Here is a 19,318-nt window from a genome sequence, read left to right as displayed (position 1 = left end):
CTGAACAGTCACATTACCATTGGATAGTAATACTGCACAGTAATAATTGGACACCCCTTTAAGGGCCTTTTAGTAGCCGATATTGTTAACTGGGTGGTGGCAGAGATTACTGCCTAGGACAGATGAGGCCCTAGAGCAGCTGGGTGGGGCTAAGTATTTTACAACCATTGATCTTACTAAGGGTTACTGCCAGGTGCCCTTGACTCCCAGTGCTAGAGAGAAGTCAGCCTTTGTGACTCCTTTTGGCTTGTATGAGTTCACAAAGATGCCCTCTGGGATGAAGAATGCTCCAGCGACTTTCCACAGGCTGGTAGATCATATCTTAGCAGGAGCAGGAGGATTTGCCCTTGCTTACATGGATGATATTGCTATCTACAGCCATTCCTGGAAAGAGCACCTTCAGCATGTTAGGGAGGTGCTGAGCTGACTACAGAGGGCAGGGTTGACCATTAAGCCGAGCAAATGTCAGATGGGTATGGCAGAGGTCTCCTATCTAGGACATAGAGTGGGGAGTGGTAAGATAAGGTCAGAACCTGCCAAAGTGGAAGCTATTCAGGCATGGCCTGCACCTGTTACCAAAAAGCAGGTGAGGGCATTCTTGGGGACAGCAGGGTAGTACAGAAAGTTTGTTCCCAATTATAGTACCATAGCTGCTCCCCTCACATACCTGACAAGGAAGAACAGGCCAGATAAAGTAGTGTGGACCCCAGCATGTGAGCAGGCATTTCAGAAGATTTAGGAAGCTTTGGGAGGACCCCTCGTGTTAGCCAGTCCAGACTATAGCAAAGAATTTGTTGTGCACGTGGATGCTTCAAACTATGGGGTAGGGGCTGTACATAGCCAGATTTCTTCAGGGGGAGAAGAGCACCCAGTGGTTTATCTCAGTCGTAGGCTCCAACCCAGAGAGGAATGCTATGCAGCGGTAGAAAAGGAATGTCTAGTTATAGTGTGGGCACTACAAAAACTTCAGCCTTATCTGTATGGAAGAAAATTCACTGTGATGACAGATCACAACCCTCTAACATGGTTAAACAGAGCCAGTCAGCAAAATGCCAAGTTGCTAAAATAGAGTCTGGGGTTGCAAGCATATATGTCAGTGCAGCACCGCAGTGGGAGTAGCAATGCCAATGCAGATGGGCTCTCAAGAAAGGGAATGGGGTGAGGTATACCCAGACAGACCTGACACTCTCAAGTGATGTTTCTCAAGGGGCACTTGAAAAACTTGCTTGAGTTCCCCGGGGGGGGGGGGGGGGGGGGTGACGACTGGGGAGACATGGGTGAAGGCTGCCAGCCTAGTCAAATAGAATTTGATACATAATTCTGGCATTTGTAAATAAGTGTAAAATACAGGCATATTTTCTTGAGTGTAAAATAATACTGTGAAATGTGGAACTGCAAAATATGTGACGGCATTGCACTCTACTGGCCCAGTGAAGCATGTTGTGACCCTTTCATGTTTTACAAGTAAGCTCCTGTGCATCTGGATGAAGGTTTCATGCCCAATGTTTTAAGGCTAAAGTTTATGACCAGAATTTAGATGTGGAATGTGCTTTATTGCTCTGGTTTCTGTTAGAGTATACATTTGAAATGACTTGTACTGTTGTAAGTTTCTGAGCAGGTGTTAGATTGCTAAATAATGCAGTTTGTGGCCTGCGAATTCCAGACTGTCAAAAATGATGTACTTTAGGAGAGTCTTAGAGACATGTTTGTCATTAATGTTTAAATACTATTTCTCACAAGAGACTGGGAGCATTTTGATCTTGGATATCTAACTCAGCACTTTGTCTGATGCTCACATGTAAGTTTTAGCACTGTGATTTCTTGTAGGAATAGTTAAAGCTAGTAAAGATTAATTAGGTATTTTTCTTTGAAATTAGACCTGTCCCACTGTATTTTAAGTTTCTGTGTAATCTCTGAACTTTTAGATATCTCTGTGGTGTAGTAGTTTTGTCTTGTGTTTTAATTATTTAATGTTTTTAAAACCTTCTACCAGTGGCTGGATTATGTAGAGAGAAATTATGCTTTAGAGTACATTATATATTTATAGAGTTTACTGTCTAAGCCCTTCCAATAAGCCTATACTGAATAGTCACATTACCATTGGATATTAATATTGCACAGTACTAATTGGACACCCTTTTAAGGGCTTTTTAGTAGCTGATATTAGCTGGGTGGTGATGGGGATTACTACCGTATGGTCTGGGTAAAGGGGCACAGCTGGAGAATCTGTGTCAGCCTTTCCCAGGAGTGTCTATGAAGTTGTATTAATACTTATCTCAAAGTCTGTGTGGTGTGTCAGCTACTTGGCAGGGACATGAAGCACTTGTTGGACAAAGAGGGTACTGGAGGTTTTAACTTGCCCAGCTAGGCTGCGACCTGGACGCTATAGCTGTGCCAGTGAGGAGTCTTATTGGGGACCTGGTGAGCAAGGGAGCAGCCAGCCCCAGACTGACTGTGATCTCTGTGTGCACTTAAGGGAAATTGTGCTTTACTGTGTGTATTAGTTATCCTTTCCTCTCTTCCATGAGACGACCTCCCTGGTGTTAGTGATGAGGATTGAGGCTCCTTGACTGCTGGGCCAGGGCACGGTCATCAAATGTGGAACTGTAAAATATGTGACAACATTTTGCACTCTACTGGCCATTAAAGTGCAATGCTGTCACATATTTTGTAGTTCCACATTTCACAGTATTCTTTTACACTCAAGAAAACATGCCTGTATTTTACATTTATTTACAAATGCCAGAATTATATATCAAATTCATTTGACTAGGCTGGCAGCCTTCGCCCATCTCTCCCCAATCGTCACAGTCTGGACAATAAAACGATTAGGAATGTTTTAGAAAAGAACTGGTTTATCTTAAGTAGATGAGTTCATTAGTGGAAAAATGGGGGAGAAACCTACCATGGTTTACAGAAAGGGTACTAGTATACGGAATATCTTGGAAAGTCCGTTGGATGGCTTAAAGTGTTAGGATTTTCAATGGGAACAATGACAACAGTGAAAATTGTATTTTTAGGTCCAATTGTGGTCACTGTAACTGTTGCAAGTATACTTTAGTTGGTAGTTATTTTACTACTAGAGGGCATAAATACCAGATTAAATAAATTTAACTGTGAAACTAAAGGTGTAATATATGCAGCTATCTATCAACTGTATCCCATTTACATTGGGAAAATGGATAAAGTGAAGAACCGCATTTATGAACTTATGTATGAGAAGGAAAAAGTACAAATGCCCTTTATAAACATTTACACAACCATTCTGATCATTCATTTAAATTTGTTATTGTTGAGAAAGTCCCAGTGAACTGTCTGGGGCGAGGGGACCCTGGCCACTGTTTCTTGGAAAAAAAAAAAAAAAAAAAAAAAAAAAAGAGTACTGTAACTCCACTGCCAATCATGCGCAGACAAGGTGATCTGCTGTGGCGACCCCTAACTGGGAAAAGCCGAAAGAAGGAGATTGGCAGCATTTTAATGCTAGCAGCTGTCCGGGACTAAATGATTATTGTTCCACTGCTTGTTTACTTAAAAGCATGGGCTAGACAGTTTGGGATTCATTGTTACTGGATGTTCCTATTTTTTTGATAAGGAACAAATTTTGATGTTTGTATTAATATGTATGAGTATGCTTTTTTGATAAATCATACACTGACATATTTAAGGTTTCATCTCTTTTAAATTAAGGTCTGAGTGGGTATTTTGGATCATGTAACTGGGAGAGAGTTATTTAATCTTCTTAACTTTGTATTATGGCGTCTGAAGAAATCTAGTAACATTAAAGACAAAACTGTTCATCTGATATTAAAGGCATTAGTTGCAGTGCCAGAGTGGACTTGTTTTTCAAGTATTTTTGTGTTTTAATGTTCAGGACTCAGCCTGGCCGAAGAAACTCATTCATACCAGCAAGCCCCTCAACTTTTTATCCGCAAAGATAAGCTGCTCAGTGCCCCATACCCTATCTTTGAAGTCTATGACTCCAAGTTCAAATGTGAACAATAACTTACAAGAAAATAATAGACAGATTAATCACATCTAAGGCTGGGATGAAGGATGGGTTTGGTAAGGATAAAGTACAGTTGTGTACACTTACCACAAATGTAGACGTTCGAGTGTACTCACTGTTGTAGTCATCACATTTGGGTTACCCTGCCAGGGGTAGCCCTCAGTCGGCCCAAATACCAGAGGCTTAGTATTTCTGCATTGGTTGTTATCACTCCAGGACTGACGTCAGGTCGTCAGTGGTATAAAATCAGGCAACCGATGCCATTACATCAGTTTTTCCTGCCCTGTCAGGAGCCCCCAACTAGGGAGCTAGGTTATGGTGGAAGAACACTACCAGTAGAAAGTAAATACCAAAAAATTCCTGTAAGGAGAGAGGAAGAGAGAGAGAGAGACAGAGAGAAGGGGGATGAGGGGAGACCAGGATTGCAACAGTGAATACACTCCAACATTTACATTAATGGTAAGGGTACACAACTGTACTATGTTCTTTGTGTTTCACTTTGTGTTTCACTGTTGTGGTCATCACATTTGGGTTGATTCCCAAAGCTGAAGAAAAGGGTGGAGGCAGTCAAGAAGACCGTGGGCTGGCTAGGATGCCCTGCAAGACTGCGGTGGCAAAGCCTGCCCTGGATTTGGCGAAGATAGGCAGGTGGTAATGGTTGGTGAAGGTATGAACAGATGTCCATGTTGCAGCCTCCAAGATGTCCCTGGTGGGGACCCCTCTGAGAAAAGCTGCAGAGGTGGCGGTTGCCCAGGTGGAATGTGTCCTGACCCCCTTTGGGGGTGGTTTCCCGTGCTGTTTGTGGCAGAAATGGATGCAGTGTGCTATCCATTTGGAGATTGTTTGGATATGGCCTTGCCCTCTGCCCCTGCTGCGAAGCTGACTAGCAATTGATCAGTTTTTCTAAAAAATGTAGTCCTATCCAGATAGGATCTGAGCTGTCTGTGCACATCTAGAGAGTGCAAAACCCTTTCCCCCTTGTTTTGTGGGTTAGGGAAAAAGGTGGGCAAATAAATGGATTGGTTGAGAGCCACACTGGACACCACTTTAGGCATGAAGGATGGGTTAGCCCTGAGGGAGACCCTGTCAGCATGGAAAATGATGAAGGGCTCTACAGCCATGAGTGCTTGTAGCTCTGATACTTTTCTAGATGACGTGATTGCCAGAAGCAACGCTGTCTTCCAAGAGAGGAATTTTAACTCTGATGAAGGTGCAGGTTCAACGGGGGTAGGGTGAGCTTTTCCAACACAAAGTTAAGCTCCCAAGCTGGGGTAGGAGCTCTTCTGGGTGTTCCTAAGTTGCTAGCCCCTCTTAGGAACAGTTTGATGACAGGGTGTGAGTAGAGAGGTGGCTCTGTGCTGTTAATGAGCAGAGTTAGCAGAGCCATGAATTTTAATAGAAGAGAAGGACAGACCTCTGTGTAGTAGGTCTGCTATGTAATGCAGGATGAGATATAGGGAGGGCTGTGCCGTTCCAGCTCCCTTAGCCTGGATCCAGGTGCAAAACCTTTTCCACTTGTCAGCATAGGATTTTCTAGTGCTGGGGTGTCTGGCCTTACATACATCTAGGACTTGTTTGCTTAGGCTGGCAGCTTGAGGAGAGGTCACGGAATAAGCCAGGCTGCCAAGTTGAGGGTCTGCAACTACAGATGCATGAATTCTCCACTGCTCTGGGTCAGGAGTGTTGGGATCTGAGGTAGGTGCCATGGTGGCAGGGGTGGCAGGCTGTGCAGCAGTGCGTACCAGTGCTGGTGTGGCCAGTCTGCGGCAATCATGATTTTTCCTCCCTTATTTTGAGCAGTACTCTTGAAATGAGTGGTAGAGGAGGACATGCATAAACTGAGAGATGTACCCACTAGGCCTTGCTGTGAGGTTCCCTGGTGCAGAATTTGCTGAGCTGATGATTGGAGTGGGATGCAAAGAGGTCCATTTTCGGGGTGCCCCATTTCTGGGTTACAAGGGTGAAGATTGTGTGGTCTAGCTGCCACTCATGTGGGTCTAGCAGGTTTCTGCTTAAGTTGTCTGCCAGAGAGTTTAGGGAGCCTGGCAGGAATTGTTCTAGTAGGTGTAGTTGCATGGCTGAGGCCGTGTGCCAAAGAGTCATGGCGAGCCTGCAGAGAGGGTAAGAGGGAGTCCCTCCCTGCTTGTTGATATATCACATCACTGTGGTGTTGTCTGTTTTGATCAAAAGAGGCCCCGGGGAGAGTAGGGGTCTGAAAGCTGTCAGAGCATGCTGAACAGCTAGCATCTCTTTTTGGTTGATGTGCAGATGTATTTGATTTGGGCTCCAATGGCACTGAATGCTCCTGCTGTCCAGGTGTGCACCCCAGGCATAGTCTGATGAGTCTGTGGTGAGGGTCTGGGCGGCGTGGGCTTGTGAGAAGGGAAGTCTCTTGCTGTGATTGCATGCTGCTGCCCACTAAAGAAAATCTTTCCTTAGACAAGGTATCACTGGTATGATGGTTTCCAGGTCTTGACAGTGTTGACACCAAAGGCTTTTTAGGTACCACTGTAGTTTCCTCATATGCAGTCTGGCATATGGAATGAGTAGAATACATTAGGCCATGAACCTTAGAGCTTGCAGGATTTTCCTTGCAGATAACTGGGTTCTGCTGGCTAGTTGAGAAAAATAGCCTGTCAGGTAGGTTTGTTTTTCTGAAGTAATGCCATCTTGGATGTTGTGTCCAGGCTTGCTCCCAGGAATAACATTTTTTTGTGTGGGGACTAGTTTTGATTTCTTTTCATTGATAGTATACCCCAGGGAGGTCAGTAGGTCCTTTACAAAGGTCAGGTGCTGTAACAGCTTTTCTTGACTGTCTGCCTGAATCAGGCAATCATCTAAGTATGGGTAAAGCTGAATATTTCTTTGTCTGCAAAAGGCAATGGCTGGAGCCAGACATTTTGTGAAAACTCTGGGAGCAGTAGATAAGCCAAAGGGAAGTTGAGATTCTGCCCTGAAGCGGAGATATTTCCTGCATGATTCCCTGATAGGAATGTGGAGTTAGGCCTCTTTTAGATCTAGGGTGGCTAGCAAAGTGTCCTTGGAGAGCATGGGTAGCAGCTGCTGGAGGCTGAGCATTTTGAATTCTGGGATCACCAGGAAGGTGTTTAGAATGGATAGATCGAGGATGGGGCGCCAGGTGCCCTCTTTTCTGGGTAGCAGAAATAGTCTGGAGTAGAAACCTTGGCCTATCTCTTCTGCAGGGACGTGCTCTACTGCCCTCATAGCGAGCAGGGAAAGGATTTGCTTTTGAGCCTTTGCCCATTGATTTGGTGGTAGATCTGGGAAACCTTTTGGGGTTGGAAGGGTGTTGGAAGGAAAATCTGTATCCCTGAGACACAATGTTCAGAACCCAGTGGTCCTTGGTAATGGTGGCCCAGGTGCTTGAGTGAAAGGAGAGTTTTCCTTCTAGTGGTAAGTGAAAGTGGGCAGAGGGAGGGGGTGGAGGAGGTGAGTCATTTTGAGTTCTTACCATAAGGGGATGGCTTAGAACTCCTTGGTTTTGAAGTGGAGGTATTCCACTGCTTAGATTTCTGCATTCCCTGTAGCTGCTGTCTGGGGGGGGGGGGGTCTGTTTCCATGGGGTCTAGGCTGGGCTGGTTTACTGGGAGTAGGAAAGGACCAGTGTTTGGAGGGACAAGGCCTGCTGAACCTGCAAGAAATCCTTAACTGTTTGCATTGCGTTTTCTTCTATCTTTTTTTAAGACCTCCTCTGCCTTACTGCCAAATAAGTTATCTTTGTGCAAGGGGGCATCCAACAATTTAGATTTGACATGGTCTGGCAGGGGCTGTTCCTTAAGCCATGCATGGCTTCTAATGACAGATCCAGTGACTGCTGCCCTGGAAGAAGCTTCTAGGGCGTCAAAACCACAGTGCAAGGTGTGTTTAGTTACTTGCAGAATGCATTCACTCTTGTAAATCTTTAGATACCGCCCAAGCAGGAAAGGAAGACTTTTTTTATTTAAGGAGTTCCAAAGTATGTTGCTGAAATTTCAGCATATGGAACTGACAATTTAGTGCCCTGACAGCAACAGTAGCAGAGGTGTACACTTTTTTTACCCCATCTGTCCAATGCTCAGAAATCCCTGTCTGAGGGTGTGGGATTCTTAGCAGAGGTTGCTTTAATCCCTTTTGGCCCTTGAGAAATGATCTCAGGGTCACCTGTAGGATTTTTAAAAAGATATTTGTGCGAGTCAGGGACTCTGTAGTACCAGTCTGGTTTTCTGGGAGCAGGAGGGAGGGCGTCTGGAGTCAAGCTGGATTCAAGGAAGACATCATCCACCACATCAAGTACTCGGGGATGGCCAAGGGCCTGTGTTGTGGAAAGTCCAGGAAATCTCTCAGAGTCTCTTTTTAGACTGTGGGTAGTCTTGACTCTCCCATTGGAAATGGTCCTTTAAGGTATGCAGGGTTTCCCCAAAGGAAAAATCCTCTGGGGGAGAGGCTGAAGGAATGGATTATTCTGCATCAGAATCCTTATATGTGGAGAGGGGCTGTATGTCTTCAGAGTCAGATGCATTGGATTCATCTTACTCTTGTTCAGACAAAAGTACTGGAGACAGATCTCTTTTCCTTTTTGTGGGAGTGGACTGGCTTCCCCTAAGCAGCATGATAAGGTCTTCTGCCATTTTATGCATTTGAGACCGAGGCAAGGTAGCACGAGCCTGAGAGTGGGTCGTCGGTTTCTTGGGTGTGGTTCGTACCTGGGCCTAAGAAACTTGGTTGTTTTTGAAAGAATGGTAGTCGCGAAAGAAGACGTCTGCGTGGAGATTCGGTAGTACGGAGGACTTCCTTGGACGACAGTGGCTCCAGACCCATCCAAGGTAGAGACTGCAGGATCCTTAGTCGAAGAAGAGTTCTGCAACATACTGGACTCCAAAAGGGTGTCGGTAGAGGCCTGTGAATCAACAGAAGTGGGTATCAGGGGCTGCAAAAGCGCCTCACTGAGTACCGGAGAACTGACAACTAGCTTAATGGAAGCGTCGGTAGGTTTGGACCTGTGCAGTCTGTCTCTTTCTTTATCTTTAGGTTTTTTCGGAAGATTTGCTGTCGGATGGCTTACCAAAGCCATATCGGTATTTTGAGGTCTGTAAGCGAAAATATCTGGCTACAATAAGGGCCCGACGACGGATAGCTCTGGCGTTGAACAAAGCACAGAAGCGACAAGGGGGAACGTCGTGGTCTGGGCCTAAACAAATGACGCAGTAAGAGTGGAAGTCTCTGTGTGGTATTTGCTTTCCACAGGCGAGACAATTATTAACTTTTTCTGACATCGGTTAGTGAAAGAAAAAAGGATCCCCAACGGTGTACTTAGCTTTAGAAGACTTAATTTCGGTAGACGAAAACTCAGGTAGCGGTCGAACGGCACTCATGCGAACTACTTCTGCTTCAGGCTCCACGGCAAGAAAGACTGATGTAATGGCGTCGGCTGCCTTACTTTATACTACTGACGACCTGACATCAGTCCTCAAGCGACAGCAACCGACACAGAAATACCAAGTCACTGGTATTCGTGCCAGCCAAGGGCTACCCTGGCTGGGATAACCCAAATGTGATGACTACAACAGTGAAACACAAAGAACATCAGCAGCAAATGAGATCTGAGGAGATTAACTAGCGCAAAGCATTATGGGAAGGGAGCTTAGCTCTGAAACAGAGTCCAATAACCCAAAGTTTGAAGCAGATAAAGACAAAATCACACCCAGGCCTTTACACAAGTCTAAAGTGTGAAGCACATAACTCAGATACAAGACTACAAGGCCAGCAAATGTCATTTATCACCAATAGCAAAGACTGGAGAGTTTGTGAAAGCACATTTGAAAGTACTACATGATGTTCTGGATTAAGCCTAGACATTTTAGTATTTAGAAATGGCAGCATTGTATACTACATAAAACTACTACTGGTCATATGTAACCCAATGTGTGTGGGTTCATGATGATTAATGAATGATTTAAGAAAAAAAAGTCTACATACGTGCAGACATTTTCTTGGCCAGGCAAATGCCTTTGCAGTAGTGAATGAATTAGGAGTGAGAAACAATGCAGATCTGAATGGGTTTCAATGAAAAATACTGTGTTTCAAGAAACAGGCCAATTCAAATCTGAGAACCCAAGATCACCTCAATCAAAGATACAAGGACATTCCGAAAGCATATATGCTGCCTTAAAAGTATTACTCCACATATCAGGAACTTCAAAACATGTCTGGGCTGCTTCTGATGAGGATAATCACACAGTTTCTGCAAAGCTGTGTTATTTATTCATCTGCAAACAGGATTAAGTCCCTTCTTTTTCAGGGATTACACGGGAGCATTGCCTGAATAAAATGACTGCAGACAGCATAAGATCATAAGTGTTGACTTTTGTCTTGTAGTTTGATTTAATTATCACAACCCCATAACTTCTCACTATAACAGTAAATCACTGCCATCAGACAATCATATGCTTTGTTTTGCAAATACTTGTGGCACAAGCACTCATAGCATACAAAATTTTCAACAAATGAATAAAAAATGCAAATTAATCCCGCCATCACAGATGTCTAAACAACTCTAGCTCAGATTTACTTAAAAACACTTTTCAGAAGTTTTCTTCTGAAGAGAATTAAAATGTTGCATTTATAGTGTACTTACAGAAGTCTAATGTTACATTACTATGACAGCATATTCATTTGGTGAGTACAAACATCACTAGATGCTTGAACACAACAGACCTGTTGCCCTTGTAACCTCTGCTGCAACTGCAGTCGGAGTTGGTTTGTTGCTGTAGGAGGTCGAGTTAACACCTGTCGCATTGGCATACTTAAAGAGGTAGGGAAAGGTCCTGGAGGGGGAGCCTGGCCAGGCAACGATACATATGGAGACTGCTGCTGCTGCTGCCTAACCACAGTTGAATATGATCCTGGGAGGTTTGAGGTAGGAGATGAGGGCTGGTATGACTGTATGTACAGGCCAGATTTCTGATCCATCATAACTTGTTGGGCTGTCTGTGGTGGTAGCAGTCTCTCAGGTATGGATTCCAGTGCACCCCCCTGTCAAAAGTGAAAAAAAAAAAGTTAAATCACCACTGTTAATCAGACTACAACAAAGCAAGTCAACTCAACAGGAAAACTGTGCAAAGCTTTTGTTAATGTATGAACAATTCGGTTGGTTCAAATCCAGCATCTGCATTTATTGAACAGAAACTGTTAGTCCATCTTAAAAGTATATTGCCTGTAACTACTCCATTTATTTTAACAATCTATTTTTGATACAGTCTTGTGGAACAAGTCTGTCTCCTCCCCTTAGAGCAACTTTAAGTGCATGCACAGTTTGCACTTACAATCAACATATTTCACATTACTAAGTAAAAACTAAATTCAAGAACAGTCCCAAACTGTGTTGTCACATGCAGCATAAAACACTCCACTCAAAGTGGATACACAAGAAGCCCTAGAACCAAGAAAATATGAAGCAGATGTACAAAAAAATCAAACAAATACCACCATAAAACTAGGCAGCCTAGGCCCACTTAAAGTGAACAAAAATAATCTGAATGAAATTACAAGCTATGTTAATATTTTATGAAAATACTCCACAAAATATTTAACACCCTAATGAATAAGGACACACTATTAGCTTAAAATATAAAAATGATAGTAATAATGATAACAAAAATGTTAACACAAAGCAGAACTGCATCACTTTTAACTCATACCCTTTTAGTGATTACATAGATCCAACTAAGCCTAAGATTTTCATTCAAGAACAGGTGCGACAAAGGAGGTACTGCTAGCACAGCTACATGGAATTCTGTAAACAATTATATGCCATTTGCAAATATCAACATGATTCATATAAGATGTTTGTGTTACAAATGTGTTAGAGCTGTATAATATACAAGATGGTCTGTACAGACATATATGCTGAAAGGGTATTTTACAAAGTGCTGTTTGAAATGTATCCACAGTGTATCCTGCTGGAATACAACAGAAATTTAAATACACTATTGTAACTGTTTAAATGTATATATTTTAACACGGGAAACTGGATTAAAGAAGGTTAACTTGCAAAATAGCTAAAAATTAAATTACTTTATGGCTGGGCCATACAAAAGAAGTTATCTCTCAGTTTCAGTGCAGCAACAGACACAGTGTCTGTGCTGAGAAGTTTTCTGTATTGTCTTGGACGTGTTTTATTGTTTTTGACTTCCAGGATCTGCAAAGATCTGAGGAAAAGTCCTTGTGTATGTATTTTCAGATGTTAAATACTGCTAGCTTTCAGCAGTGTGTGTGTGGGGGGTTAACCTGGGATAGAGTCAGATGGCAATAAATGCTGTCATTCTGCAAGCTATCCCAGCAGTAATATTTGAGATATTACTTTAAGACGTCTGTGAGAGAGACTGAGCATTCTGTATGCTGTTTTGGACCTGACACGATCTATTCAACACACATCTGCTTTGCTGCTCTGAGTAAGTTTCTAGGGTATAGTAATTTTCTTAGACATAGTCAGGAATATAGCAAAGCTTAGGTTATATATTTTTCTTTATTTGAGACTGTCCTGCAATGTTGTTTTAAATATTTCCTGTGAATTTGAACTCTGTTGTCACTGTAAATATATAAGTATTTTTTTGTTCTTTTAATATTTATTATTAAATATATTTAAACATTTCATTGTGGCTGATCTGACTACAGATATTTAAGCTCTGAGAGTACTTGCATATTTATTTGCTGACAATGTGTAGGACACTCCAACAGCCTTGCTGTTGGTCAAACTACTACTTGTATTGATAGTAACATTATACAATAAGATTGGACACCCTTTGTTAAGGGCCTTAAAGTAGCTGATAAAGAGTTGGTTGGCAGAAGGAGGCATAGCTAGTAAACCTGAGTGTGTGTGTGTGTGCGCTTGTAAAATAAGTCTCCAAGAGTGTGTGTGTGTCAGCTGCTTGGGCAGGGACATGAAGCACTGGCTGGGCAGACAGGGTGCTGGAGGTCTTGGCTTGACCAATCAGCTGGGAACTCAACTCTACAGCTGTGCCAATGGAGAGTCTTACTGGGGATCTGGAGAAAGATGGGGAAACCAGCCCCAGACTGACTGTGGTCTCTGTGTGCTCTTAAGGGAAATTGCACTTGCTCCAGAGAGCTACATCTGGAAATAGTGCATGTGTACCTGTCATCCTCCCAATGTACATCCTCCCACTGTTGCCAGTGGTGAGGATGGAGTCTTCTTGATTACTGGGTCAGTGGGGCATCACATTTATTGGTTGGCAGTGGTGGGATAGCCACATATTGGGATTCAGTGGTCTGGATGTTGAATTCCTGTAGACAGTGGTCACTAAGGATGGTGTTCGTATTCTAAAGCAGCCACACAGTGAACATTCAGAGTTCCGTATCACAATAGTTTTACTTATTTTTGTTAGCTTAGTTAGTCAGGGAGAGCAGGCAAGAATGTCAGCAGAGGAGTGGCAAGCTGACAAGGAGCCAGTCAGCTGAGATGTGCCAGACCAAAGGACTAGTGCATGCCAACCTGACTAAAGCAGAAATGATTGCAGCCTTAGTCACAGCTGCATCACAAACCAGCAACCAGGAGGACAGCCAGACTAGCCTTGGGGATGTACAGTTCAACCTTTCCACAGAGGACATAAAAATCCATCTGGAGTTAGAGAAACTTGAACTGTAGGCGAAATGTTTGGAAACAGAATCAGCAGGGAGGCTGTGGCATTTGGAGGTTGAAGCAGAATCAGCAGAGAATGAGATGTCTGGAAGCCGAGGAAAATGAGAGGCAACATGAAAAGGAGATGCTGACTCTTCACCAGGGTCATGAAGGTAATGGGTATAAGAGTAACCGAACCCCAGAAGCAACAAATTTCAGTAAATTTCTTCTACAATGTACAGAGGATGATAATTTTGATAGCTTCATTCTTATGTTTGAAAGGGTATATAAACAGTATAATGTTGACCAAGGGCTCTGGGTATGGTTCCTGACCCCCTTATTCTTATGTTTGAAAGGGTATATAAATAGTATAATGTTGACCAAGGGCTCTGGGTATGGTTCCTGACCCCCTTACTCTATGGTAAAGATGAACTCCTATTTATAAAATGTCTGACACTGGACTAATAAATAAGAAGTTATGTACTTACCATAATGTTCCATGTTTGTAGTCCATCTCGCCTACATTCTTGCTGGATGGCTGGCTGATACTAAAGCTCGAGAGCTTTTACTGGCTCAAGGCTATCCCCTATCCCATGGTGCACCACGGCAACTCCCCAGATCTTGTTTGCAAGAAAGTAACTAAATATATAAAAGTAACTAAATATATAACAGTAATTATACTATCAATAACTATGTACATATAAACAAAAGGACTTTGTTTTACTATCCATGCGATGTGGACAGACAACTATAACAAGGTCAGACAGCATAATGGATAGTCCACCAGTTCCTCCAGGATACAGGAAGGGGGAAGGAGGATGGGACACAAGAATGTAGGTGAGATGGACTACAAACATGGAACGTTATGGTACGTACATAACTTCTTAATGTTATGTAGTCCTATCTCGCCGTAATTCTTGCTGGATGGGGCAGCGTCCACAGCACCTTTATCCCAGGTGGCTCAAGCAAAGAGACTCTTCAGCACAGTGGAACCAAAGGATGACCTGTCCCGGGAGGACAAATCCAATTTGTAATGAGTGACAAATGTATGAGGTCTTGTCCAAGTAGCTGCTGCAGTCACAAATGGCATCAACTGGGAGTTTTGATTTGAAGCATATGAAGCTGATACTGCTCTAGTTGAATGGCCTTTTACTTTAGCAGGTAGTTGTTTCCCAGCATTTTTGTAAGCAAATGGGGTGCAGTCGAAAAGCCATTTAGACAGAGTCACCTTGGAAACAGGCAAGCCTTTGTTTTTCTCTGAGAAGGAAACAAACAATAGATCCGATTTCCTAAAATCTTTAGTCCTGTGCAGGCACAATCAGAGAACTCTATGGACATCTAATTGATGCAGTCTGTATTCTGATTTATTACTGTAATTTGGGAAAAATACTGGTAATTCAATAGTTGTGTTTAGATTATGTTCTGAGCATACCTTAGGGAGGAAAGAAGGGTTAGTTCTTAGGGAGACTATCCTTATGGAATATAATGCATGGAGGTCGAATGGTCAGAGTTTGCAATTCTGAAACCCTCCTAGCAGATGTTATAGCTACTAAGAACAATGTCTTCCAAGTCAACAATTTCAAGTCTGATGAAAAGACAGTTTAAATGGTGGAGAAATCAATGAGGTCAGAACTAAGTTAAAGTCCCAGGGCTCCAGATGTTGCCTGATTGGAGGTCTGAGAAGGAGGACTCCTTTCAAAAAGGTTTTACATAAAGAGTGGGACATAACAGGATTTCCCATGCTCCCAAAATAACTTGAGATGGCAGCCAACTGAACTCTAATGGTAGCAGCTGCAGCTCCTTCTTGAAAAATAGATGCAAGGAAGGACAGGATAGACTCTAGGGGGGCTGAGTAGGGATCTACACCTTGTTTAGCTGCCCAAATGGAATACCTTTTACATTTGCTGGAATATAATTTCCTGGTGAAAGGTTTGTGGGAAGAAATGAGAATGTGTTTAACGGTAGGAGAAAGGGATATACACCTGGCTATTCTTGAAACTGGAGCGGCCATGCTGTCAATTTCAGGGTTTGGATGGTAAGATGGAACTGTCCTGACTGGTGAATCAGACGCTCTGCAGATGGTTCCAGAATCCATGGTTCCTCCAAGAGATAGGGCCACAGGAAGGGGAATCATACTTGGCGAGGCCAATAAGGAGCAATGAGGATCAGGGTACTACCAACAGTTTTGCTTTCTGCATCACTTCTGGTATGAGAGGAAAGGGTGGAAAAGCATAAAAATGTCCCGGAGGCCAATTGTGAACCAGGGCGTCCCTGGGTGACATCCCTGGATGAGGAATGAGGGCAAAGTAGTTCCTGCATTTGGCGTTCATGTACGTAGCGAATATGTCGCAGCAAGGTTGGCCTCATTTGCGGAAAATCTCTTCTGCAACTTCTGTTTTTAGGGACCAGTCATGAGGCATCAGAATTGCTCAACTCAGTTTGTCTGGTATCACATTGGACTTCCCCGGAATGTGCGTTGCTACCAGAAAGCGTTGAGTGTCCATTGCCCATTTCCATACTCTGTGCTTCTCGACAAAGCGGGTAAGACTTGGTCCCCCTTGTTTGTTTATGTACCACACTACAGACATGCTGTCTGACTGAATCGCAATTGTCCCGGTAGGAAGAGAACTGTGAAGTGCTTGGAATGTGTATAGCACTGCTTTCATCTCCAGAACATTTATGCGCAAGTGGTTCTCGTGACCCTGCTAGATACCTTGGACTGTCATTCCCAGATAATGCCCCCCCCCCCCTATCTGGGAAGTGTCCATGGTCAAGACTGCATTTTGTTGAGGGAGAACAAGGGGACAACCTAGATAAAGCTGATCTGTATGTAACCACCACGTTAGATCCTTCTTGCAGGAGTTTGTAATGAGTATTTGGTGGGACAAGAGTAGATCCTGCATTGACCACTGGGCAAATAGTAGCCACTGAAGTACTCTCATGTGTAGACGGGCTAAGGGAACTAAATGAATGGTGGATGCCATAGTCCCTAGAACTTGAAGAACTATCCTGGCCTGTACTTTGTCTTTGTTCAGTAGGAATCTGACTTGGTTGTGCAATGATTCTATCCTTTCTGGAGTCAGTTTTGCTGTCATGGTGGTTAAGTCCATGTCTGAGCCTAAGAAAACAATGCACTGGGATGGAGATAAGACCGACTGTTTTAGATTCACTGCAATTCCTAATCTGGTGCACAAGGATAGAGTCTCGTCCCTGGCTCGGATTAGTTGGTGCTTGGTGGTAGCAGTGAGGAGCCAGTCATCTAAGTACGGAAACACCTGGAATCCCTGACTTCTCAGGTGAGCAGTGACCACCGCCATACATTTGAACACTCTGGGGGCTGTGGTGAGGCCAAAGGGTAGTGTTTGAAATTGAAAATGACTGGCTCCCAGCCGAAAGCGTAGATGTCTTCTTGAGCGCCGGTCATTTTGATATGGTAGTACACGTCCTGAAGATCTATGGAGCACATCCAATTGTCTTTTCCAATAAATGGAAAAATTGACTGCAGAGTGATCATACGGAACTTCGATTTTTTACATACATGTTTAGCTCGCTGAGATCTAGAATTGATCTCCAGTCCCCAGTCTTTTTTGAACTAAAAAGAATCTTAAGTCCTGGATCTTATTTGCTCTGTGGGGACTTCTTGGATGACTTTTTTTTTGAAGCAATGAGATGACCTCTGATGTTGCATGGTCTATTTGATTGGGTGGTACATCTGATAAAGACCGATTTGGGGGATCGGAAACAAAGGGAATCAGGTAACCTCTGGAAATTATATTTTGTACCCATCGATTTTGGGAAATTTGTAGCCAGGTGCTTGGGTACAGTGAGAGATGACCCCTGACTGCCTCCAGAGATGGACAGTCAGGCAACCCCTCAGAGGCGATGAAAGGGATGGTCAGAGAAAGCATCTCTATCACTCTGGTGTTGTGGACCCTCTCTGGCGCGAGCGCGGCGCCTTCCATTACAACCTCCCCCTCTGCCTCTAGGGAAGGGCTGACCTTGTGCTTGAGGCAAACCTTTTTGGGATTTACGGAACCACATTTTCCTTCCTGTTTGACCCTTGGGATAGGTTCTGGAAGGAAGGGAGAAACAGCAGTTAAAGTTTTCCCTTCCTGCTCGAACCTAGTCAAAGTCTCTTTTACCTGAGGTCCAAAAAGAGTTGAACCATCAAAGGGGATGTTGGTAAAGGAAGACTTGAAGGATTCCATAAATTGCATAGATGCATCCAGGAATTTATCCTAAGAGAGATCCCTGCTGCAGCCGCCCTGCAAGCTCCGTCAGCTGCATAGGAAATCAGCCTCATTGAGGAGTTAGCAATAAAAGGTAAGGGTGGAGAGCTGCGTAGATACCTTATCAGCAGATCCCAAAGCTACTGAACCCTGAAGGGCATCTCCCAACTCCTTTAGGAGATCCCTTTGAAGCCTAGTAAAATGGGACAGGTAATTCAGTAATCGTAAGGTAAAGGCCGCTGAAGAAAAGGTATGCTTTCCATATCTATTCATCGTCCTAGACTCTTTATTAGGAGGATGGATAACTGAGGATGTCTCTGATAACTCCTCCTTCGTGGCTGCTGCTACCACCATAGCATCCACAGGTACTCCCTTAGTTAGAAATGATTTGTCTTCTGGAGCAGTGATAAATTTGTCTGGCCTCTTCAGGACAGGCTCCACTGTGTCTGTAGAGGTCCAAGCTTTCCAAGATATGACCCCTAACATGTCACCCAGGATGTGGAAGGTCGGGAACCAAAAGCCTCAAGGTACACTGATTCATCCTCAGTAGGGTTAGAGTTCTTCCAATCACCCCTCTGTCTAAAGATTTCAAGGATGTCCATAAAAGAGGCATCTTCAGAGGGGGATCTTCGGGACCTTTCTGACTCATCCAAATCAGTGTCAGAAGTGACAGACTTGGGTGAGTCAATGTGCTTCCTCTTACAAAGTCTCTTTCGAGGGACCTTTCCAGTGGGGTAATCTGGGGATGTCTCGGAAGAGGGGACACCTCCAATGGGGGCTCCTTGGGGCTCTGGTTCTCTACGCTTAGGGGCAGGCAGGAGAGAAGAGGTTACTGCCGGTTGCTGGAGGGATATTGGGTCCAATGGCAGGGCTTTAGCACTAGACAAAGCTTTCTCTATCGCCTCAAAAGCCTTAATACCCCACTCCGAAGACCTCCACTCAGAGGAAACGGAAGGTCGACTCTAAGCAGGAGGGGCAGGCTCCGAAGCGGACGTAGGAGCTGAGCTCACATGAGCCGAAACACCGAGAGGGAGGGTCGGTTCCGAAGAAAAAACGGGGTGACTATCCCTCTTGGAGCCGACCAGAGAGCATTTGCTCCTAGACCCCTCGGCTCTAGACTGAGCCAATGAGGTTAGAGTTATCAATTCCGAGGAAGCAGGAAGAATTCTCGGAACCAAAGGTTCCAGCACTAAAGGACCCGAAACATTAGACTCAGAGAGCGAAGCAGTCGGAGGAGGAACAGTAGACTGAAAATGGGATGGCTCCGAAGCCTTTGGGTCTGGAGGAGCTATGATTTTTGCCAGCGCCAGGTCACAGAGCAGCCTCTTCACCACCCACTCTACATCCTCATCAGAAAGTGTCCTGCAGGAATGGGTGGAGATGTATGTAAATCTCCTCCTTTCCAAAATCGGAGATATTAAGGTTGGTGAAACTGGTTCCAAAATCGGT

The 19,318-nt window shown here is 43.9% G+C and overlaps 1 protein-coding gene across 4 annotated transcripts in view; it reads right to left on the bottom strand.

Annotated features, from left to right (window-relative positions):
* The window catches only part of NCOA1 (nuclear receptor coactivator 1), a 1,171,950-nt gene that overhangs the window by 259,322 nt on the left and 893,310 nt on the right, over positions 1-19,318 (bottom strand). For all 4 annotated transcript variants that reach the window (XM_044062390.1, XM_044062389.1, XM_044062386.1 and 1 more), the window contains exon 14: positions 10,721-11,038. In XM_044062390.1, the coding sequence (XP_043918325.1) occupies positions 10,721-11,038 (318 nt within the window). The remainder of the gene's footprint in view (positions 1-10,720; positions 11,039-19,318) is intronic.

This window comes from Protopterus annectens, chromosome 2.part1 (assembly GCF_019279795.1).
Source record: "Protopterus annectens isolate FY-2018-M chromosome 2.part1, PAN1.0, whole genome shotgun sequence".
Lineage (NCBI taxonomy): Eukaryota > Metazoa > Chordata > Ceratodontiformes > Protopteridae > Protopterus > Protopterus annectens.
This window is presented reverse-complemented; position numbering and strand designations above follow the sequence as displayed.